At 36.5% G+C, this 22,311-nt stretch overlaps 5 protein-coding genes across 8 annotated transcripts; 3 read left to right on the top strand and 2 right to left on the bottom strand.

Moving 5' to 3' along the window:
• Positions 1-1,240: 1,240 nt before the first annotated feature.
• On the top strand, positions 1,241-4,182 carry LOC116006686 (proteasome subunit beta type-3-A). The gene is made up of 7 exons (XM_031247160.1): positions 1,241-1,337; positions 1,428-1,609; positions 2,093-2,200; positions 3,149-3,238; positions 3,443-3,527; positions 3,696-3,790; positions 3,917-4,182. The coding sequence occupies exons 1-7, from the start codon at positions 1,332-1,334 to the stop codon at positions 3,963-3,965; spliced, it is 615 nt and encodes a 204-aa protein (XP_031103020.1). The 5' UTR covers positions 1,241-1,331; the 3' UTR covers positions 3,966-4,182.
• Positions 4,183-4,493: 311 nt separating this feature from the next.
• LOC116010201 (stress response protein NST1-like) lies at positions 4,494-7,146 on the top strand. The gene is made up of 2 exons (XM_031249492.1): positions 4,494-6,419; positions 6,764-7,146. Exons 1-2 carry the CDS (start codon positions 4,863-4,865, stop codon positions 6,977-6,979), a joined length of 1,773 nt encoding a protein of 590 aa, XP_031105352.1. The 5' UTR covers positions 4,494-4,862; the 3' UTR covers positions 6,980-7,146.
• Positions 7,147-7,997: 851 nt separating this feature from the next.
• Positions 7,998-10,855, top strand: LOC116010202 (probable UDP-arabinopyranose mutase 5). Of its 2 annotated transcripts, none has more exons than XM_031249493.1 (3): positions 7,998-8,085; positions 9,441-10,575; positions 10,705-10,855. In XM_031249493.1, exon 2 carries the CDS (start codon positions 9,500-9,502, stop codon positions 10,559-10,561), a length of 1,062 nt encoding a protein of 353 aa, XP_031105353.1. In that variant the 5' UTR covers positions 7,998-8,085; positions 9,441-9,499; the 3' UTR covers positions 10,562-10,575; positions 10,705-10,855. The 2 variants fall into 2 exon arrangements, with proteins under 2 accessions (XP_031105353.1, XP_031105354.1); XM_031249494.1 differs by lacking the exon at positions 7,998-8,085 and adding an exon at positions 8,092-8,703.
• LOC116010200 (sterol 3-beta-glucosyltransferase UGT80A2-like) lies at positions 10,622-18,102 on the bottom strand. The gene is made up of 14 exons (XM_031249491.1): positions 17,908-18,102; positions 17,305-17,477; positions 16,756-16,998; positions 15,576-15,687; positions 15,008-15,178; positions 14,842-14,905; positions 14,537-14,594; positions 14,259-14,436; positions 13,517-13,647; positions 13,272-13,374; positions 13,088-13,164; positions 12,747-12,794; positions 12,506-12,655; positions 10,622-11,199 (listed from the first exon to the last, which is right to left on the bottom strand). The coding sequence occupies exons 1-14, from the start codon at positions 18,056-18,058 to the stop codon at positions 10,999-11,001; spliced, it is 1,860 nt and encodes a 619-aa protein (XP_031105351.1). The 5' UTR covers positions 18,059-18,102; the 3' UTR covers positions 10,622-10,998.
• Positions 18,103-18,977: 875 nt separating this feature from the next.
• Positions 18,978-22,164, bottom strand: LOC116011390 (probable serine/threonine-protein kinase PBL25). 3 transcript variants are annotated; one of them, XM_031250953.1, is made up of 6 exons: positions 21,816-22,164; positions 21,583-21,731; positions 21,260-21,474; positions 20,746-20,935; positions 20,090-20,469; positions 18,978-19,767 (listed from the first exon to the last, which is right to left on the bottom strand). In XM_031250953.1, exons 2-6 carry the CDS (start codon positions 21,698-21,700, stop codon positions 19,141-19,143), a joined length of 1,530 nt encoding a protein of 509 aa, XP_031106813.1. In that variant the 5' UTR covers positions 21,701-21,731; positions 21,816-22,164; the 3' UTR covers positions 18,978-19,140. The 3 variants fall into 3 exon arrangements, with proteins under 3 accessions (XP_031106813.1, XP_031106814.1, XP_031106815.1); XM_031250954.1 differs by having other exon boundaries at positions 21,583-21,815; positions 21,935-22,164; XM_031250955.1 differs by having other exon boundaries at positions 21,935-22,164.
• Between the last annotated feature and the right edge of the window lie 147 nt (positions 22,165-22,311).

The raw sequence follows: 22,311 nt of genomic DNA, 5'->3' as shown, positions 1-22,311 counted from the left end.
ACTGAAAATATGATTGGAAATTCTGTCCAAAGTAGTTGTGTTGGTAAATATTTACTACATCAAGTGTTTTTTTGGATTGCGATTATGGTGAGAAGCACTTTTACCAACTGAACATCGCCTTTTACCGACCAAAATGTATTGATTGGAATCCATGAAGTGATGAAACTTCAATCTGTGATGGTTTGATCATTCCACTTAGTTTCCATCTTTAAGTATGCATACTCTTACGTGTTGAGCAAGTACTACGGATAAGCCAGTTAGATTGTAGTCTTAAAAAAAGAAAAAAGAAAAGAATTATGCCTACTCTTCTTATGCACCAACGTGTGTGTGCGCGTGCACATGTGTATGTAATTATGTATATATATGTCTGCACGTGTACATGGCTCAATCTCTACTTCTTCATCTTGTGAAATTTGTTCATACTTAATTACCTACACCCTAGATTCATAAATATATTTTAGTTTTCAACTCATCTATATATAGAAATTTTATTGTGTCGGGTTTTTTTTTTGGTGCGTCCACTTATGCTCAAAGCATGAATTATCTAACGATTCTGGATTTGGCTCCACCTGCATCAGCATTCAGCAAGCAGAGGCCCCAACAACTCTTCAGGATGATCCTCAAGGATTGTCGCACCATACCCTGTAGCATGGCCAAGGTTCACGAGGAAATCAGTACACCTATTACCTTCACTCAAGACATGTTTGAAGACCACCACCTCAAACCCCGAAGCGAGGAACTTGCAGTTAGAAATGAGCGTTAAACTGAAGTCACTAGCACCATAACTGTCATTCATTATTTTAACCACCGTTTCAAAATCAAGCTCCATCACTACCCTTTGGAACCCCATTTTCCTACCGAACCGTAAACCTTTCCTTAGGCCCCATTAGGCCCCACAATTCCGCAAGGAAGCTATCAATAATACCAATATTGACCACAAAACTCGTAATCCAAACATATTTAATATACTAAAATTAAACATGCAAATAATTTACTTACCTTACAAGATGGACTCCAGAGTCCACCTTAAAAATAAATTTTTACTATACTAAAAACAATACGGAGTAAAATGAATCTAGAGTCCACGAAATAATTTGCCTATTGGGCACCCAACAGGCCAATAATTCTTATTGAGAAAGCCCGTATCATAATTTAGGTCTTATCTAAAAAATAAGCCCGTTCTATCAAGCCCAAGTATAAAGCGAGTATAATGGAGTGCCATCCAAGATTTCTTCAGGCACGAAAGTTAAAAGGCACACTTCTTTCTTCTTCTTCTTCGTATTCAGAACCTCTCGCCTGCCTCCAGATTTCTCTCTAGCCTCTGTCTTAGGATGTCGGTAAGTATATTTTTCTTCTATACGTAGATGTTTGCGTGTATTTGATTGTGCCAATTGTATTTTTATATGTGTATGTGAATTGCTGAGCAGATCTTTGAGTACAACGGAAGTGCCCTAGTGGCGATGGTGGGGAAGAATTGCTTCGCCATTGCTAGTGATCGGCGGCTCGGTGTACAGCTGCAGACCGTCGCCACTGATTTCGAGAGGATTTACAAAATCCACGGCAAGCTCTTTCTCGGACTCTCCGGCCTCGCCACCGATGCCCAAACTCTGTATGTGCAAATGCGCAGTATGCTTTTAGTATCTGATAATGGAATTGGAGTTATCTGTTTGTGAATTCGTATTGAAATTATTGCTACTATCAAAAGCACACAAGTAATTGCTCCTCCCATCCCCGAATTCTATAGTTAAAGCTATAACTTGGTAGAAGCTGTGATCCTTGTTTGGATTTTGGTTTTGTATTTACTAGATATGATAGCAATTAGCATGCTTGGATGTGAAAAAGCCAAAGAGGTTCGATTTTGGATGTGTTCACCTGTGTTTCTATGTACACTTGAATGCTTTTTTTAGAAACGAAAATATCATTTTTAGAACTGTTAGAACTTTTTTCATCTACCTATAATAGGTTAAATGATCCATATGGAATGGAAATATTGCATGGAATATCTGGCTATTGGTTTAAGAGACTGTTTTTTAGGGCTCATATATTATTATATGTATTGTACACTATATTTATCAATGGGTTTCCTCTATAGGTATCAACGGCTTGTATTCCGCCACAAGTTATATCAACTTAGAGAAGAGAGAGATATGAAGCCAGAGACTTTTGCCAGCCTTGTATCTGCAATCTTATATGAGAAAAGGTCAGTAACTGTCTGAATATTTACAGAGGTATATGGTGTACCAAATGCCTTATAGTCCAGTGGTATTGGCTGTAGATGCTATGTGGGGGGTCTTATAGATATGGTTTCGTGTTTGTTGAGGGTAGTGTTTGTTTGTTTGTCTTTATGTGTGTGTGTGTGTGTGTTTTTTTTCCCCTTGATAAGTAAAAATGTTATAACTGGCACCAAGGGGGGTGCCACCCCACTTTACAGAGCCAAAGATCAAGAAATAAGGTTGTATATGGCTAAAAAGAGCAAAAGATATACAAGTTTGAGCCTATCTAAAAAGTCAACTAAACATAATATGGTTACATGGTACTGCAATGTTATTATTGTGTGCTCAGATGGTTTAGAGACAGAAGATTTAGTGTCTGTTTCCAAGCTTATGTATATAAAGACAACCATAAATCCATAATGTCATAACCTTTAATCTAAATATAGGAAAATGTGAAAAATAAGATTTTTTATATATCAATTTGGAGTTATGTTCATTTTAACATTTTTCCAAACATTGATATGTTTACATTAATTTCACATAGCACCTTATCTACTTCCTTACTATTTGCTTTTAAATCATTGTACTTTCGGAGCTCCACTGAGCAAACTACTTTGACAATACTTGGATTTTTTTCTCTGAAGCAGAGTGTGCAACAGGTTATGCCAAAACTAGTGGTTTTCTTATGGTGGACAAATGTTCCATACTTCCATTAGTATTAAGCAAATTTTGGGTAAATAGATGTTGAGTGTATGTATTCATGCTCTTTTATGCAACTCCGTCACCATCCCTCTACCTGCCTTCTTGTTTGATTAGACTATCAGAAGAAAGTCTACTGTATTTTTTTCTTTTTGCTGTCATTCCTGTTGTGTCCAGTGACAGTTGATATTATAAGAAGACAAACTGTGAAATGAAAATGTTTTTCTCTGAACTAGGTTTGGTCCATACTTCTGCCAACCTGTGATTGCTGGATTGGGAGATGAAGACAAGCCTTTCATTTGTACTATGGATTCTATTGGAGCAAAGTATGTTCAGATTCTCCTCACTTTCAATCTCTTGAACATGTTCAGATTCTTGCATCACTTTCAATCTCTCTATTGTTCTTTTTGTGAGAAATAATTGAACTCCCTTCAGTTGGTTAAACTAAGAGAATGAAAATGCTATTATGTAGAAATGAAGAAATAAAGTGGCAAGTCTATAAATTAATAGCTATTTTGCCTTTGTTGTAGAGAACTTGCCAAAGATTTTGTTGTTGCGGGTACTGCCTCAGAATCACTGTATGGTGCCTGTGAAGCAATGTACAAGCCTGACATGGTTCGTTACTAATTACTATCCTTTCCTTCACATGATGAATTAAAAGTAGCACACTAATAGTTGAATCCTTTTCTTTTAATCACATATTTGTAATACACTATCTTTTGTAATTTTTCCTTTGCCTATAGATCATCTTAATGACATTCCATTTGCTCAATGTTGCATCAGGAACCCGAGGACTTGTTCGAGACAATCTCTCAGGCACTCGTGTCTTCAGTTGACCGTGACTGTTTGAGTGGTTGGGGAGGACATGTTTACGTTGTGTAAGTCTTCTTCAGATGTTTGCTCTACGTTAATATTTTGTTGTTTTATAGACTTATAGAGCATGGTGTTGCACATTAAAGTTACTTTGTTCTCATATACTTATATGTTATGAATTGTATTTGCAGTACCCCAACTGAAGTGACAGAAAGAATCTTGAAGGGCAGGATGGACTAAACACTTTCTTCATGGGGGTCTATTAGCTTCATGTTTTTCTGTCATTTCCTCCATTGCAATGATCATATGTTTCTGTCACACTAATTAATGTACTCTTTCTTAAACTTGTGTCGAATGCTTCTAGTCTGAGTTCTGTTGCTTTCTTATTACTTTAAAAGGTCCCATTACTTCATTTCAGTATTTTTATTACTACAAAACTAATTCGAATTTAGTCAAATCATGTTGAAAATTTTAGCTTAGACACATCTTCCACCTTGCGCAGCAGCTCATTTATTAACTTTTAACACGCATTTTTTGGATCATGGTCTACATTATAAGGTTGATAATTAATAAATATTCAATTTTAGTATACTAAAAGTTATTTTTAACAATTCATTTTATAGGTTATATATTAAAGTAAATAACTTTGTGGTTTAGTGACAAAATATATTCTTTTAATTAATAAGGATATTATTGACTTTTTGTGTTTCAATAGATTGAGAAAGTATTGGCTGTTTTTTTAACTATTCAAAAAATTTTATATTTAATTTTTAAGAAGGATCATGAAATTTGCCCATTATTTAGCGGCAAGCTGGCAAAATCCATGCAGGTGACGCCTGTCTTCTTCTCAGCGCAGCAACTGTCTGTCATGCATGCACTATCCTCTTCCCATTTCCCAACGCATCATCGTCATCATCAATTCATCATCCAATCACTCACGTCCACACCGAATATAATTACCCAAAAACCTGTTTGCTTGGTGTTCTTGAACATTTCTCCAATTCCCATATTCAAGATTTCTGCTAGCTACTCCGTATTAATTAACCATACCTCGATCTTAATCTCAGTATAGTGAGTATACATGTGCATATATGCCTTTTTTCCATTTTGCTGAGATACATATATACTTGTGTGGGGATGGAAGGGGGAGAAGTTGAATATTGGAGGATTGATGAACAGTGTGGTTTAGAAGAAGAAGAAGACGAGAAGGGTATTGTTAGCAAGACGACAAGATGGGTTTTGAAGGCGGGACTGAGATTGGGGAAGAAGGTTGTAATTACTGGAATTGCGGTGTCGTCTGCACCTTTAGTTCTCCCTCCTCTCATAACCATTTGTGTTGTGGGATTCATCGTTCTGGTCCCTGTGGGGGTTGTCCTGGGCAGCTATGCCTGCACTGAGAAGCTCATGAGCAAATTGCTGCCGATTCCGCTGTTGGAGTATCATTCACAAGCGCTTAGAGATGGAAATCATCAAGTCGAAGAAGAATTTGGGGAAGAATTATACGGTAGGGTTTACGAAGGTGAATTTGCACTAATCCAGGAAGAAATGAAGATGGAGGGAGAACAGAGGATTGAATTGGGAAGGGATAATGAAGAAGAAGGATCAGAGTATGTTGAAAAGCATGATGATAAGAAAGGGATTGGTGTAGATGAGGAGCATTTGGAAGAGGAAGTTTATGAGAAGGAGGACATTGTTGAGTACTTGGAGAAAGACGATAATATAGATGAGATCAATATGGAGAAAGGATGTTATGAGGAGGATGTTGGGGAAGTACTAGATGTTAACATTGATGAGAATTTGGAGGATGAAGAAGGTTATGAGGAGGCTATTGGGGAGTCCTTGGAAGGAGAACACGAAGAGGATATAGACGACGAGAATTTGGATGAAGGTTATGAAGAGGAGGACACTAGTGAAGAATACTTTGAGGCAGAACACAAGGTCAAGAATGAGATTAACATTGATGATAATTTGGAAGAAGTTTATGAGGAAGAGGAGGCCATTGGCATTGGCAAGTACTTGGAAGGAGAACTCGAAGAAGAGGACGAGAAAGAAGATGAGAATTTGGAGGAAGGTTATGCAGGTGAATACATGGAGGGAGAGGGAGAACACCAAGAGAAGAATGAAATTAGCATTGATGAGGATTTGGAGGAAGGTTATGAGGAGGACATTGACGAGTACTTAGAAGAAGAAGAACACGAGGGGCCAATTCCAGAGATGAACTTAGAAACTGATGATGAGCCAGGGAGAAAAGAAGAAGAACTGCATTATTCTGAATTTGGTGAAAATGTTACAAGGACCAAAGGGTTAGACTTGGAGGCAACAAGTGCCGGGACTACTGAAAATCACAAACTTGGAACCGATGAAGCAGACGAAAATTTTGAGCACATAAGTCTTACTTTACTAGGTAATGTAGGTAGTAGTTCCATGAACGAAGACGTGGAACACCTAGAAAAAACTAGTGAATTTGAGGAAGAAGAAGAAGAAGAAGATAAGGTAGATAATGAAAATCCAGTATTCATTGGTACAGAAGCCAAAGTGGAGATAACAACTGTGGTAGTGGTGAAAGAAACCCAGCTTGCACCAGAAACTGAGAAACAAGGAAATGGAGAAAATAGAAATGCATCAGAGCAGGTTTCAGCACCAGAACATAACGAAATCAATAGTAACGAGGGCACTGGAGCACCTTCCAGTGAGGTCAGTGCATAGCAGATACTATATAATCCATATAAAGTTTCCTGCACAATATGTTATGTTCTGTTTCAACTAGAAGGTTGGTCCCGACTTTTATACCATACAGAAAGACAGATATACATGTTCTGTCTTAACTAAAAGTTTGGTCCTGACATGCATGTTCTGTCTTAACTAAAAGTTTGGTCCTGACTCTTATACCAAACTGAAAGACACGCATGTTCTGTCTCAACTAAAAGTTTACGTTGATTATATGTTGTCAATGTTATCAATGTTATGGTACTCCCAGATACTACAATATGCTCTCACTGTTTCAAGATTCATTGATATACTGTCAATATATGTGTTAGGTTATGGTGAGTGAGGAGAAGATATGGGAGCAGATCAGTGCAATAAGAGGGATCTTGGGATACACAGCTGCGCCTCAATCATCTACTGTAGATGAACTAAAGGCATTGTTCATCTTAACTGGAGTTGAGCCGCCATCGCCATTCGAAGACCCTTCAGATCTCGCCGATGTTGATGAAAAGCTTAGGCTTCTCATGTCAATCGTTGGAGCAAAATAGAGACTGAACTGGTCTGCAGCATTATTGATCATGTGTGGCTTTATTCAGTATTGTTTTTTCAATTTTGGTTTCGGTTGTATAAATGGATGTGCAGGACAGAATTGCAAGTTTGAAAATATTGGTGGCTGTTGTGTTTGAGAAATTTATGTATTCGTTTCTTTTCCTTAGCTGCTTTAATTTCTTGTTACCAAATACTAACTACTAACCAGAGCTAAATCCGTAGAGGTAGTTTCTTTAATTTCTGCCTAACTTCCTTGTATTGCTAATTATTAACTGGAGGACAAACTATGTTTGGCCAACTTTGAATTTCTTTCACTTACTATATCTTTTTTCAAATTAAAATTAATGGTTTTATGACTTATGAGTTGGATGGCCGGCAAGGCATTTTTTGGTCATAGGTCGTTACGTTGAAAACAAGATAAGCAACCTTACTCCCAAGTTGCTAATTTCATCAGTGATTCAACGGTATAAATATAAATTGGAGGGTGTAGCACCAGGTTAGTTCAATTGATTTGATCGATCATTATAAACTATTGCTAGTTCAATTGATTCGATCGATCATTATAAACTATTGTTTTAAAATCATCGATTTGAGGTGATAGAAATTCTTTATGCATTTAGTGGCTATTGGTAGAGCTATTGAGGCACCTGATGTATAAAAAAAATTAAAAAAAGAACGTGTAACAATCATATTAGTTAAAAATTGAAATAATCTAAAAAATTTAACATAATCATAAGTTCAGACTGGAAAATCAAAATAATTGATATTTTAAAACTTTATAACATATAATCAATTATTATTATTATTTTTTTTTTGAAGGAACATATAATCAATTATTGTGCATCCCTACGTTTAAATTGTTTTAATATAATTATAATTTGAACACTAATTAACGTGAAAGTGTGACTTTATGGTAGTAGTGAAATGAAAACGAAAGTTCAGGGGATGAATATATAATTTCTTAAAATATGGGGGACAGGACCCTCGAAGACTCCAAACGATGATAAATAAGAGGAAGAGAGTGTAAAGCGGGAGAAAACAGATTGCTTGTGACTACTCTGATCTCTCCAGTTTGCTTGAGCACATCCTTCTCCGGCTACTACTGGTACTCTCTCTCGTTGTATATAATCAACGTAATGTGTATATATGCACGTATATGCCTATACGTTTGTGATCTTTCATTTTGGTTGAACGTATTTATCTGTATTTGCATCATTTTCCGGATCCTCTCTCGCTGTATATAATCAACGGAATGTGTATATATGCAAATATATGCGTATACGTTTGTGATATTTCATCTCGATTGAACGTATTTATCTGTATTTGCATCATTTTTTGGATTTTCTGTGTGATCTAATGCTCATATTGACTGTGAATGAATTGATCTGAACTATCTAGGTTTCTTACACTCGTGTGTGGATTTGTGGAATTTCTTTGTTATGTGTTGGAAATTCGTGGATTGTATGGAATGTATGCAATGTCTATTCAAATCTAGTGGAGAGGAAAGGACCGGTGATTAATTTGTTTATTTGATGAGTATTTCTCGTTCAGAGGCTTTAAATTTGTTGATCTGTTTCTTTGCATTAGGCAATTAGAGGTTAGTCCTTACTTGGCTACTGTGACAGCAAGCAGTTAAGCTACATTGCTCTGAACTGAATTATGAAGATCTCAATTAGGCATAGGTTGATTCCACAGGTTATTCAAATGATCTGGTAACACTGAGGTACAATTAGTTTTCATATTCGGAGGGGGCAAGCTTAAGTTTGTTATAGATTGTTGCAAACCTGTCCTGGTCTAGAGTTGTGCAATTGTGCCATTAAAATGAATGCATTTTGTGCATTACAAATTTACAGTTAGTAGATTTACTTATTTAAAGGATGCTGTGTTAAAAAATATGCTGCTTATATCTTTTTTTGAGCCTAAACTATTCGAGATAGCCATGCAATGCTCTATTTTCTCCAAGGTTCTTGTCTCTAGAATTGATAGTATACTTATCCTATATTCATATTTTTATTACAGTATTTCTTTCAGGGTTGTAACATCGCACTTAATTGCTATCCTTGCAATAACAGCTTGAATTTCATTGTACTTTCCCATGTTTTTTAATGCATATAAACTCCCTCCTATTTTAGGACATTATTCTTAATAAATACCGGAACACCCACCTATACTCTTAAAATAATAGACCTGTTAACAATTAACATACATTGCTGTAAATGACTGAATGGTTATCAGAACCTTACTTATACCCAACTATAATTACAATATTGTCACCTGGCAGAGAACTTAAAGAGCTAAGCTAACTGAAAGATTTTAAGTTGTTTGGCAAAGATGAAATCATATGGTTCTCTCATTTAATATCTATTTTTAACTTGATAATCTCTTTCTTTCTATTTTAATAGCATTTTTTTAAGGGTGGTCTGAGAAAATTTAACATTGTTTTACATTGACTGAATTTAGTGCAAGTGCTAGCATTGATCAGAGGACAACACTTGATTTAGCGCTGTGGTTGTTTCAAAATGGAATCTGATGGAATGTTGCAAGTCAGCATCAGAGATGATGAGGTTGATATTGTTATAGGTGCACTCCAACATGATCTTACACAATTTATGGAGGAATGGAGACCTGTGTTCTCCCGTTTCCACATTATAATTGTTAAAGATCCTGACCTCAAAGAAGAATTGAAGATCCCCAGTGGATTTAATTATGAAGTCTATACACAATCCGAAATGCAACGTGTTATGGGGTATTCAGCTGTTAATTTCTCTGGCTATTCATGCCGGTATTTTGGTTATCTTGTTTCCACCAAGAAATACATTGTCTCTGTTGACGACGATTGCCTTCCTGCAAGAGATGATAAGGGCAATCTTGTAGATGCAGTTGCTCAACACATCACCAACCTCGCAAATCCAGCTACCCCATTTTTCTTTAACACTCTATATGACCCTTTCCGTGAAGGAGCAGATTTCGTTCGTGGCTACCCCTTTAGCTTGCGAACTGGTGTATCATGTGCTCTGTCATGTGGACTTTGGCTTAACTTAGGAGATTATGATGCTCCTACGCAGGCCATCAAACAAAGGCAGAGGAACACCAGATATGTGGATGCTGTTCTTACTGTCCCAGCTAAGGCCATGATGCCCATGAGTGGAATCAACATAGCTTTTAACCGTGAGCTGGTTGGACCTGCCTTGCTGCCATCTTTCAGGCTGGCAAATGAAGGGAAGCTGAGGTGGGAAACCGTGGAAGATATATGGAGCGGAATGTGCGCTAAGGTAGTCTGTGACCATCTAAGGCTTGGTATGAAAACCGGGCTTCCATACGTTTGGAGGAAGGAAAGAGGCAGTGCCATTGACAGTTTGAAGAAAGAGTGGGAGGGAGTGAAGCTGATGGAGGAAGTGATTCCATTCTTCCAAACGGTGAGGGTGTCTCCACAAGCTGTAACAGTAGAAGATTGCGTGGTTGAAATCGCCGCAGCTGTGAAGCAGCAGTTGGGACAAAAAGATGCCGTGTTCACACGTGCTGCTGATGCCATGATAGAATGGATCAAGCTCTGGAAGACCATTAAAGCTCAAAGAACTTAAAGAGTTGTGTTAAGGCAAGTCTATTTTACTTTTGCGATTGAGGTGGAAGAAGTGTGGGCATACTGTAGGCATAGTTAAGTTTATGTCATATGTTATACTCTCAAGTGCTATTCTGACACATTTTTATAATTTTGTCTGTGCAGAGTCAAACAGTGGAAATAATTGTCTTTACATAAAGAGAAACTTTGTCCTGTTCAGAATTCTTTTACAACAATAAATATTCTTGGACGCTAACACTTGAAAAGGCACAACTCTCTCACAGACAGAGATGGTTAAAGTTGCATACTTCATAAGACCCCATGCAATTTCTACTCAAAATTACGGCGATTTTATCTTCAATGAGAAGATTCCATGAAACTTCTGCGAGTGCATTTTACCTGCCCTCTGAAAGTGAACATGATTGACACTGCTTTCATTTTCAAAATCATGAATGACCATTATTGACCACAAAAACATTTTAAAGAGAACCGAGTTTTAGGACGGCGTGATATTTTAGATTCAGTTTTAAGGCGTGATATTTTAGATGATTCTGTCCTGAGCCGCCCCCGAGGAATATGTTTGTAGAAAGCTTTTACGGCTCCCATTGCACCATCCTCATTTTCCATGGCTTTTGCCAGTAAAATAGCACGCTCTTTAACCTGCATTCCGAGCATAGCTAGTAAAGATCTGGAGGGGGGAAAAAAGAAGCTCTCTTTATGTTCTTTCTTCATTTGCACAACTAACCAAGTGTTTGTGTTTTTCTTCAAAAACAATCTAACCATTTGAAGACATCAATTTCCAAAAAGTAAAAGCCACCCAACATCTTTCAGAACTTTGGGGATATAGGCACAGGGCGTTTGGTTCAAGTTAGGGATTGTGACATTTCAAAGTCTACATTCTCATGTTTGGTTCATAGTATCTTACTTTCCCAATAAAATATAACATTCCTCAGATTTTGAAGTCAATGTGATATTCTCACAATTCTTAGTTTGTCTAAGATTATCATGGATATTTACAAATTTTTTCATTTTAATTATAATTATTATAAAATGTCTATTTTATATTAACTTATGATTATGATATTATAAAATATATATTTTGTAATTATATATTTTATTTAATTTTGTATTATGTCATATGTCATATTGGTTTATGAAATAATTTTGTTTCTAAGTTCAAGTTTTTAATTAATTATTTTTAAATCATGTAATTATATATGATATCATTATCTTATTTATTTTAATTTTAAAGGTTATTGAAATACATGAAAATATGTTAAATTTAAAATAAATAAATAAATATATATATATATATATATATCATACAAAATAACTTCTATACCAAACATGTTTATATTATATACACTACATTATTTTTAAGTGTTAATTCCAACAATGGTCCTCCGATTATGTTGATTTTCCAAAATTACTCCATGACTTTTAATTTGGACAATTTAGTTCCCTCGACTTTCAAATTCTTCCCAATGTTGATCCTTTCGTCAAATTTTAGTTAAGTTGATGTCAAATGAAGGGGTAAATTTGACCGTTCACCTGTATAGTGTATTATTACTCGTATTTCCGCTATCCTATATGCTATATATATGAATATAATCTCAGTCTAGGTCTTAATCGAAGCCATATAATCTCAGTCGAAGAGATTATATTCATATATATTGCGTATAAGACAGGAGAAATACCAGTAATGATAAACTATAAGGTGAATGGACAAATTTACCCCTTCATTTGACATCAATTTAACCAAAATTTGACGAAAGGACCAACATTGAAAAGAATTTGAAAGTCAAAGGACTTAAATTGTCCAAATTAAAAGTCGGGGACTAATTTTGGAAAATCAACATAGTCGGAAGACCATTGCTGTAATTAACTCTTATTTTTAACCAAACACAAGAATCTAACATTGAACCAAACGATCCCTAAGATAGATGTACAAAAAATATATAGTTACCTCTGGTTTTATCATGAAGTTAATGGCAGAAACTAGCCTTTCAAGGGAGAACTCATCTGCAGGGATGGGTGCAGGGCCCACTCCCCTAGCATGTACACGACCGCCCCAAAAAAATTGGTCCCCAAAGAAAGGTACTACAGTTGTTGGACACTAGAAATAAATTGGACAATAGAACTTGAATTAGCCTAATGAAATATTGAATAAGAAAGATATTCAGGAGTCTATTTTATTTTTTGCTTACCCCAGCTTTAAGACCAGCCGCAGTTGTTCCTGCACCACCATGATGCACCTGGACAGTTTCACCATAAATTTCCATATCTTCACGTGAGAGTTATGAGTAAAATAAAGCTAAGAAAATTATAAAAAGCTTTTTCAGATAATAAATTTATTTGTCAAGTGAAATTTATATAAACCAATATGAAAATGCTAAAAAATCAAAGCTAAGAAAATTATAAAAAGCTTTTTCAGATAATAAATTTATTTGTCAATTTATATAAACCAATATGAAAATGCTAAAAAATCAAATCAATAATATCTCGGAAAAAGGGGGATTGAGATGCACTAAAAAATTAGGGGTTTTACCACAGCAGCACATCGAGCAAACAGCCAATCATGAGGACAATTATCCAATAAATACACAACATCCTTTGGCTCTGTCACTGAGAGAAACTCTTTATAAGAAGATGATAACTTCTTCATCTATAAAGCAAAATTCTTTCAAAGATAAAGTAATATTGCTTGTATGAGGCAAAAATCGGCCACTTACTGTTCCCCAGGCCACCCCATCCTTTATTAATTATGCCTCTTTGTCCAGTTCTCTCCAATGCCTGAACAATTGTCTTAGTCATTCCTTTTGGGTCTTGAAGAGGCTGCAAGGATGCAGTGCATATAAATACAAGAGTGACAGCATCATTGATAAGAACAAATTTCCACAATTTAAATGTAAGGTTGGTTTTGTAACTAGAATTGTGAAGAATATATATTTGAAATAAGTAGTCAGCAGCAACCTACTAGGCTGCCAAAGCCAATATAGATGGGCTTTTGATCATCCTTAAGCCATTTTAAAAGTGATTCTGGTGGAACATAATTAGAAGCAAGGTCTAGAAAACAAAATCCCACCACATCAATTTTGGGCCCCCAATCTGCAAAACATAGAAAATCAGACATATTAGTATATAATAATCATTATAATAACGCCTGTCTCCTGCTGACACCACATTCTGTGGCTATGACAGTAGACAATCATTACTGTAGATGCCTCAAGCAATGTCAAATGCATCTTAGTGTTTATAGTATCTCTACTCCAGTGTGACAGGTGAAGAAGAGTGAACATGGCTATGACTAAATTTGAGCTACAACAGAAAAGACAAGATTATCTCAGAATACACTGAAAACAATTGAAGAACAAAGCAAAGAATAGTATCAAAGAAAATTGCTTAGATAGGACAAATGGAAGAAATCAGATTAGTGTTTGGCATACATGATATAGAAAAAAGAAAGAGGAACTAAAACACGTGAAATATAAAGCACCTCTAGAACTCACAAATTATCTGTTCCTTCTCTCAACAAATAAATACAGAAAATTACAGAAGTGAAATCAATAGTAAATTCTTCCTTTTTTCTTTTGCAAGAGTAACTACAATGAGCACAGATATAAAATGATTAATACTGTACCCTGTAACAGTTCTATTATTATGTGCATGAAAGTGTCAATTAAGCAAGCAATTTATAACAGTTAGAGGTGAAAAATGACCTTTGGGTTTTGGAACAAGATGTGGACTCCAGATATACCCATGTGGGATGTCGGTAGGTGAACTGTTAGACTTACTCAAATATGTGATTGGCCTTAGTTTCAAATATTTCTTTCTGAAATCATTAATCATATCTCGTATTCCAAGCCAGATTAATCCTTCAACAATTTGATATGATAGCTGTAATAAAACTTAAATGTCATCAAATAAAGGACGTAGGAAAAAAATGCATCACACTTAGGATATTTGTAATAAGTCACATCACAATGAAAGCACTGACTCTGTATGCAACCGGTTGTGTAGCACGAGAGAGAGGGTGCGGAAATTCACTTGTTGGCCTGGAACAGTACACAGTGGGAAAGTGAAGTATCTTAAGAAACTCCTACAACCATTTCTAAATAGAAGAATAAGACCCAACTTTATTTTTATTTTTATTTAAATACACTTTAGACTAGTAGATAATGAGTATTTTTTACAAATAGATTATCATTGTTAGCTGCTTTGTGCTAATGAGGAAAAAATTATAAGGATAGGAATTAGGGAAAAAAGGTTCCCATGCACACAGAGAAGAAAGAGAACACTTACGTCCATGGCATTGTAAAAAATATATGTAATGGTACATCTAGTGCTTCTGCAACATGAGTATGCCCTGAAATAAAATATAGCCTTATAAAATATAGTTACTCATGACACAACTCCTAAGAAGCCACACATCATGTCTATTAGAAAATAACAAAAATAAAGATCTTACCATATGCTGGAGGGTTGGCAATGATGGCATCTACATAAAATGGAATATTAGATACTGGATCACTCTCTATACATGCAGGCAACAAGGAGAGTATGATATCTTTTATTTGTTTGCGTTGGATTTGTACTTCAGAAGGCCCAGATGGCAAGAAACCTTTATTTTTTACCATATCTGCATAGCCCAGCCATTCATATCAATTTATATTGACTGAATTCTTATGAATTCAATAGCAGTCAGATGAATTCCGACCATGAGAGAAGGAAAGGAATGAAAACCAATGAAGCATATATTATTCAAAAACACCAAGAGAGCAGTTGAAAGACACTTCGCATTAAAAAAAAAAAAAAAAAAACACTTATTAATTCTTCTATCCATCATAGTGACTTCCAAGTAATGGTAAGTTTGCCACCTTCAAGTAGGATCTTTGTTTAGATTTTGTTTAGACGGGCAAATGAAGATCTTTGAGTTATATTCCAAGACTGTGTCAGTAGACAGTAGCTGGATGGGCTTAAATATAACTGAAAATAAGAGAATCATAATACAACAGTCAAAAAGACTCTAAACTTACAAGCAGCAAGGACCTTTGGATCCCCGCCAAGTGGATAAAACTCCAATCCAGCACCCAAGACAAACTCTTTGAAAGGGGAATGTGTTGCCAACCTCACCCTATGACCATATTCCTGGCAGGTATAAAATTAGCCTAAAAAGTAATGATCTGCATTTGTATGACTCTGGAAATGCTAATTGAAAGGATGCTGAACATGATGAGAAGAGAATTTCTTACTAAGAAATTAAAGGAAAGCTCACACACAAACATTATTTGAATAACTAAGAGCTGCTTCCTTAGAAAACAGAAATCTGTATTTAACAGTAGATTAACATCTTTGGTGTCCTTTTCTTTCTTTCTTTCTTTCTTTCTTTTAAATAACTTATTAGTGTGTTGGTGCATGTGAACAGAGTTTGTCGGTGGGGGTGGGGGGTAGTTTAAAATTGCTTATAGAACAGATGCCATAGAAAGTGAAAGTTGTAAAAATGGTTGACTTCTAAGCCATTTATTTGATAGGTAAATAGTATTACACTAAAGTCACAATCTTATTCAAATTCCATCCAGCTTCTGCATGAAATCCCCCCACAGAGGGTCAGAAGTCATAATCCATTCTCTTCATGTCTCAGCAGCTGCTTTAGACAAGCCAAATCCCCATTAGTTGAAAAAAAAAACTATTTACAGGTTAGAAGACAACATGTCGCTGTGAACATAGAGATGCATCCCTTCCCCATCATACATCACTTGCCTCGTATGCAGACAATCAAAACCTGTTTTCAGGCATCAGATGCTGCAAATAGTTCTGATAAAATATTATAGTCTTAGGGCTAGAGAGAGTGTTCCAATTTGTGTTGATTTTTATCATTTTTTTGTGTTCCAATGTATGAAATGTATGATTGTATTGCAAAAGAGCATATTACTGAGGTGGTGGTAGCAGCATAGGTAGAAACAGAAACAGTTAGGCCATGATTTGGCTAAGTGCAAGTCTGTGTTTTCTTCCATTGTTCAGAAATTAAAACAAGGTGCTTCTAGTAACAGCAACAGTTTGTAAAATAATGAACTGTTTATTCACTTATTGGTGTGCATGCATGAGCATATTCATAATAGCACCAAAACTGAAATCAACAAGAAGTATCAGGAATGGCCTATAATGTTGGGATCAAAGCTGCTATTGGTAAACATGTATTCCGACTAGATATTTCACCTGTAATTTTTTCCCAATGGCAACAAATGGTTGTACATCTCCTCTGGTTCCAACAATTAGCATAACAATTTCCAATGGACGTAAATCTTGAATATCTGTTGTATCACTAGTAACTTCACCTGTAGCTCCACTGGAAACAATTCCAGTACCCAAATCAAGACGTTCAGGTTTAATATCTTCTGGGACTTTAAATTTTACAGTTCCATCTTGTTGAATGGCACCACTCCGTTTCAGCAATTTGAGCTGCAACATTTTCCAACTTGTCATCAAAACAATCAAGTGTGCATTCGATAACATAACACTCATATTTCTGTGTCTAAAATATCAAACTTGAGTTGTTGAAATCCTATGGTCCTCCTGTGAAACTCTGAGTTAATCATTTTGGAAGATAAATCATTCCTTCCCTGTTAAAACCTCTAGTCAATTCCCTCCTCCCCTTTAGGCAATGACGTCAAATGCAATAAAATGGAGATTAAAAGGAGCATCTAAGCAATGACATAATATGAGAAGCTGAAGTAATTAGAAGTTCTAGGATGTTTTCAACTTAACCTTCTTTTTTAGAGGGAGTTTTTCATCAAAGAACTTTGATCCTAGAAATCCAATAGAATGGTGGTTCAGTCTGCCTTTCTTGTCCTTAGCAGGCCGAGTTGAACGAGGATTAGTATCTGCTGGCCTTTCCACGTTTCCAATAGCATGCACTGGCAAACTCCTGTCAACAGGCCCTGGGCAGAGGATATTACATTCGAACAAAGGGGAAAAAATGAAACGACATGAATAAACAAACTCTCGCATAAAACCATCTCCGGAATCCCACACTCTATAACGAAGATTAAAATAACGCTACAAAGTGATTTGTGTATTCAATCATAGTTCAGAAATAGCATATATAAGAGGTTGCTCCAAGCAATACACCACAGTATTGTAGCTTTTTCTTAGCTCGTTTCCCGTTTCGTCGTCTATTTACAGCAAAAACATAACACAAAATCTCATCCGTCTCAATCTCTCAACTATTTCTTCCATTTTCTAATTCAAAACAGATCCTCAATGACTGCCGATATTAATTACCACTCGAAAGTCGAAACACATCAATCTCAAAACTATTAGAACCAAACACGCTCTAGAAATTAAAAACATACAAACAACAGTGAGTACCGGCAAAATCGGCACTGGTGGAATTGTTTCTCGGCAATTCGCTTGGATTTGCATTGCCATCGTAAACAAGTTTTTCCGCTCCCACGTCGGTGGAAATCTCGCCGGAGCTACTAGACCATTGTTGACGCCGCCTGTTCGACGACTCCTCCATTGAGTGTGATCTGAAAGTTCGAGAAGATACCTTAATTGTTGGCGTTCACTTCTCCTTCCTCTTTTTTCCACGAAGTTACCTGAGAGAATAGACTAGAATGGAATAAATTTGCGATAGGCGACGATGGAATACGCAAACTTGGTATGAAGTATGAACAGAGCAGGGAAGATATTCGTTTCTCTTTCCTTTGGCAGTTGTTCAAGCAAGGCAAAATCGTTTCGCGCTTTTTCGCGGGTAAGAGAGAGAGGCAGTTGGAAGACACGTCCCCGCAGGACAGTTCAAACCCAAAGGCCACGTGCTACTACAGCGGTGAGCTAACAAATTATGTCATGATTTCAGGACACTAAGGAGTATATAGTATTTTTATCTGTTCAAAGATAATCGAAATACAAAAAAGCCTATTGAGTGATACTAGACCATAAGGTCTTTGACAATGAAGAATCGGACTGAAAAGCTATACTATTAGTTATTGTGCCTTTAAAGAAATCACAAATTTTGAAATTTTTGTAATTTTATTTTTAATATAATGATTCTTTACAAGGTAGTATTTGTTTTATAGGCCTTGTTTAATAAAATACTTCGTAGTTAATTTATCACTCAATTTTAGTTTATTTAATTACTATTAGTTGTTGGTTAAAAAAAATAAACATAAGTACTTGATTAATCAATTTTTTATAACTTCAAATACTAAACAACTTTTTCTATTAATATTTTGAGAAAATAAATTATACCAAACAAAATTTGTTAATAACTAATTTACTAAACATCTTTCTGCAATCAACTAATTACACTCTAACCTAATCAGCTATCAGCTAATACCATTTACCAAACATGACCATTATCACACATTTAGTATGGTAACTAGGATTTCTAGTACATTATAGTTTTGGAATTTAATACAATTGCAACCAATTTAAGATTTGACGGAGAATTGAAGAAATTGCAGTTAATTTTTCAGTTGTAAATTCCTATTTATAAATAAATGTTTAACGAATTGAATCAAAATGGATGTATCATGTATGTATAGCCTTGATGCCTTGATGGCCACCAAGAATTAAAGAAGAAAATGAATGTTTTGGATGTTAAGGTTTCTCTTCATCACTGCTTGGATCATTCTCTAACTTTAAAGTGCTTTCCTGCCGTAAATTTGATCTGGGACTTCCACCATCATGTGATTCCGAAATGCTGGTGGATCTCATATTTACGCTGTAACAAAAACTCAGCTTGTCGCTGTCTCCATCGGAAGAATCATCGGCATCGTCATTATTTCTCGAGGCTTCTGCCTCCTCCTCTTCTTCTTCTTCTTCTTCCTCTTCTTCTTCGTAGTCTTCTTCTTCTTTGTCGTCGTAGTCTTCTTCTTCTTCTTCACCTTCATCGTCGCTGTGTTCTGAGTAATCTGAACTGTTTCCGTCTTCGGCATCGTCTCTTTCGCCGTCACTGTCGTCCGAGGAGGACTCTCCGCGAGTTTTCTCTGATGGCTTAGGTTCGGGGTCCGGAATAGACGAGGCGAGCGGTTCGTTTGTCTCCACTGAGAGGAAACTGAGAGCGGCGATGACGTCATCGAACAAGGGGCGAACCGTTGCTTCTTCTTGCAGACACATGGCCGTAACGCCCACTGCTTGGTTCAAACTTCTCATCGGATATGCCTTCTTCAGAAGTGGATCTACAATTTCCGGGAACCGCTTTGGATCCCTGAAAATGGGTTGTGCCTGGCAAAGCCACAATCACTTCATGTCAAAAATATGCAAGTTAAAATTGCCAGAAAATTCAATATTTGACCAGCACGGACAGCTCAATTGGTTACTAATGATAAATTGAATCGACAATTATAGGTAAACACAAATATGATTACAGTATAGAAGTTACACCTAACGTGGTGAACTTCTTGTGGCATCAGGCATGTGTCTCATTTAATAGACCGTTTGTCAAGTCGAAATGTGAACTAAGGAACAATGAACTATTGTCTTTTATAGACAAACAAAAATACTATTTGTGACGAAAAGTTGCACGGAAACGTATGTCCTAACTTACCCACTCGACTAAGCTTTGCTCTTGTACTGGTCTATCAGGCTCCAAAGCCCGGCGGCCTGATAAAAGCTCAAGCATAACAACTCCAAAACTATAGACATCTGACTTCATCGTGAGTTCACCCGTCTGTTCATACTCCGGTGCATAATACCCGGTTTTTGGTGCCAAAAGTGAGTTGTTTCCTCCACCCTCGAGCTTAGCAAGACCATAATCAGAAAGCTTAGGACTAAAATTTTCGTCCAATAAAATGCTTGAGGATTTCAAATCGCGATATATGATGGGAGGGTTGGGCTTTTCATGCAAATATTCAAGCCCTTGGGCCACACCTAAAGCTATCTTCATTCTGGTCAGCCAAGCTAATGGCTCTTTATCCTCTGGAAGGTCTGCACTTGTTACAGAAATAGGCCATTGTTTCAGCACAGAATCATCATATCAATAACTCGAGTAATAAACAAGATCATTATTCATACAGTTATATTAGAGTTTAGACACTAACTAAATGAACCTAAATTGTTTATAGCTGACTAGCTTTAAATCAATAAGATTAATAAGTCGCTCTCATTGAAAGTCTTATAATTTTAAAGTTATCAAGCCAACAACTTAACCAACTTATACAGATCGAAAATTATCAATGTTGTAGACTTTTTCAAAGTACCTACCAAAAAGATTGTCTTGAAGACTATGATTGGGAGTGTATTCATACACCAGAAGTCTTTGTTCTCCATCAGCGCAATATCCAACAAGATTTAGCAGATTTGGGTGGTGAAGCACGGTCAAAGCCATGACCTCCACAGAGAACTGCTTGCTGTCATGTACTCCTGTCCTGTCTAGTTTCTTCACAGCCACAACCTATGCACACAAGAGCCAACAAAAATTGATAATCACAAAATTACAAATTTTTCTCTAAAAAAAAGAATTGTTTATTGAATTTTCTTAGTTTAAGTTAATAAATTATGAGCAACTTAGATTGCTTTATTTTGTTAACTAATGTTATAAAACTGAATTTACCTAATACACAATAATAGTTATGAGTTTTCCTCGTCACCGAAAAAGAGCCCACCAATGTGGTCGGTTTTAATTAAAAGTTTTAAGTTAAGTTGTGTAAAGGAGTTTAGCATTATTAGTATTGAATCAGCCATGGTTGAAACTAGTGAGCAAATGAAGATGGATTACCTGCCCATCTGGAAGTGTTCCCTTAAACACTTTTCCAAATCCACTTTCGCCTATTAGGCTTTCCTGTTTGAAGTGCTTTGTTGCAGTGGCAAGCTCCCGGAAATTGAAGGTTTTGACGTTGGAATTTCCACCGTCTCCGCCGCCCTCAGTAGCTTCAGCCTTGTTGTCTGCGGCGGCGGCGGCGGCTTCACCCGGTGGCGCTGCCGCCCTAGCCTCTGCCATACATACAATCATCACCAACCGCCGAATTAATATAATCATTATCTATCTCAAATTTATCCTTAACAACAACACAATTGCAGGTGAAAATTCAAAATTAGTACCGTCTTTGGGAGCGCCGTCGTCCGTGTCGAGCTCTCTCGGCTGAGCGACGGGGAGCTGCTCCAGCTGCTCCTTGTCGGCTTCGTTTTGATTATTTTGAAAACATGGGAAGCAGCTCATTTCTCGATCCTGCGCTGCGGTTTTTCAATTCCTGCAGGTGAAGAAGAAGATCAGACGCCGATCAGCAACAAAAACTCCCAATATTATCATCTCACGCCATCATCAAATTCAACACCTATATTATGAAGACGATCGATCAGATCAGATCATTATATCACGCAATTCAAACTCAAATTCGCAAATGCAGCAGCGTTAAAAAAAGTTGTATGATGACATCAATGATTAATTGCGTACAGGCGGCCGGATAAGGAATTAGACGGCGATGGCGGGGAGAGGGAAGAAGAAGGGTCCTCCGGGAAGAAGATCGAAGGACCCTAGGGGAAGAGAGGAGGAGCGAGAGAGGACCGGAGAAGGATGAGAAATCATTTGGGAAAGAAGAAAAGATGGAAGAGAAAAATGCCATTTTTTTTGGGTGGAGAATGGAGATGGAGATTTCCCATGGAACGTATGGATACTCACACTCAATTCTCATATTGCCCACGTAAAGTTGCCACCTCTCAATTCACCTCCTTCGTTATTAACCCTCTATTATGTACTATTTGTGTTACTTCTAGTTTATAATTTCCTTCTTCTCATAATTTATGCTTATATTCTTTCTAAATATATAAATT

The sequence above is a fragment of the Ipomoea triloba genome, chromosome 2 (assembly GCF_003576645.1).
Source record: "Ipomoea triloba cultivar NCNSP0323 chromosome 2, ASM357664v1".
Taxonomy (NCBI): domain Eukaryota; kingdom Viridiplantae; phylum Streptophyta; class Magnoliopsida; order Solanales; family Convolvulaceae; genus Ipomoea; species Ipomoea triloba.
Note: the sequence above shows the minus strand (reverse complement) of the source record. Positions and strands in the feature narration are given on the sequence as shown.

Bases quoted from the DNA above. Each gene is read 5' to 3' on its own strand.
- LOC116010201 (XM_031249492.1), top strand. From the start codon at position 4,863: ATGGAAGGGGGAGAAGTTGAATATTGGAGGATTGATGAACAGTGTGGT. The intron at 6,420-6,763 runs GTCAGTGCATAG...TATATGTGTTAG, and splicing joins CTGGAGCACCTTCCAGTGAG to GTTATGGTGAGTGAGGAGAA.
- LOC116010202 (XM_031249493.1), top strand. From the start codon at position 9,500: ATGGAATCTGATGGAATGTTGCAAGTCAGCATCAGAGATGATGAGGTT.
- LOC116011390 (XM_031250953.1), bottom strand. From the start codon at position 21,700: ATGAGCTGCTTCCCATGTTTTCAAAATAATCAAAACGAAGCCGACAAG. The intron at 20,470-20,745 runs GTAGGTACTTTG...TAACAAGTGCAG, and splicing joins TCTTCAAGACAATCTTTTTG to ACCTTCCAGAGGATAAAGAG. The intron at 19,768-20,089 runs GTAAGTTAGGAC...TGGCTTTGCCAG, and splicing joins AGCAAAGCTTAGTCGAGTGG to GCACAACCCATTTTCAGGGA.
- LOC116006686 (XM_031247160.1), top strand. The intron at 3,239-3,442 runs GTATGTTCAGAT...CCTTTGTTGTAG, and splicing joins ATGGATTCTATTGGAGCAAA to AGAACTTGCCAAAGATTTTG. The intron at 3,528-3,695 runs GTTCGTTACTAA...ATGTTGCATCAG, and splicing joins CAATGTACAAGCCTGACATG to GAACCCGAGGACTTGTTCGA.
- LOC116010200 (XM_031249491.1), bottom strand. From the start codon at position 18,058: ATGGAGGAGTCGTCGAACAGGCGGCGTCAACAATGGTCTAGTAGCTCC. The intron at 16,999-17,304 runs GTTAAGTTGAAA...AAAATGTTGCAG, and splicing joins AACTCCCTCTAAAAAAGAAG to CTCAAATTGCTGAAACGGAG. The intron at 12,795-13,087 runs GTAAAACCCCTA...GAAACTGTCCAG, and splicing joins TTGCTCGATGTGCTGCTGTG to GTGCATCATGGTGGTGCAGG.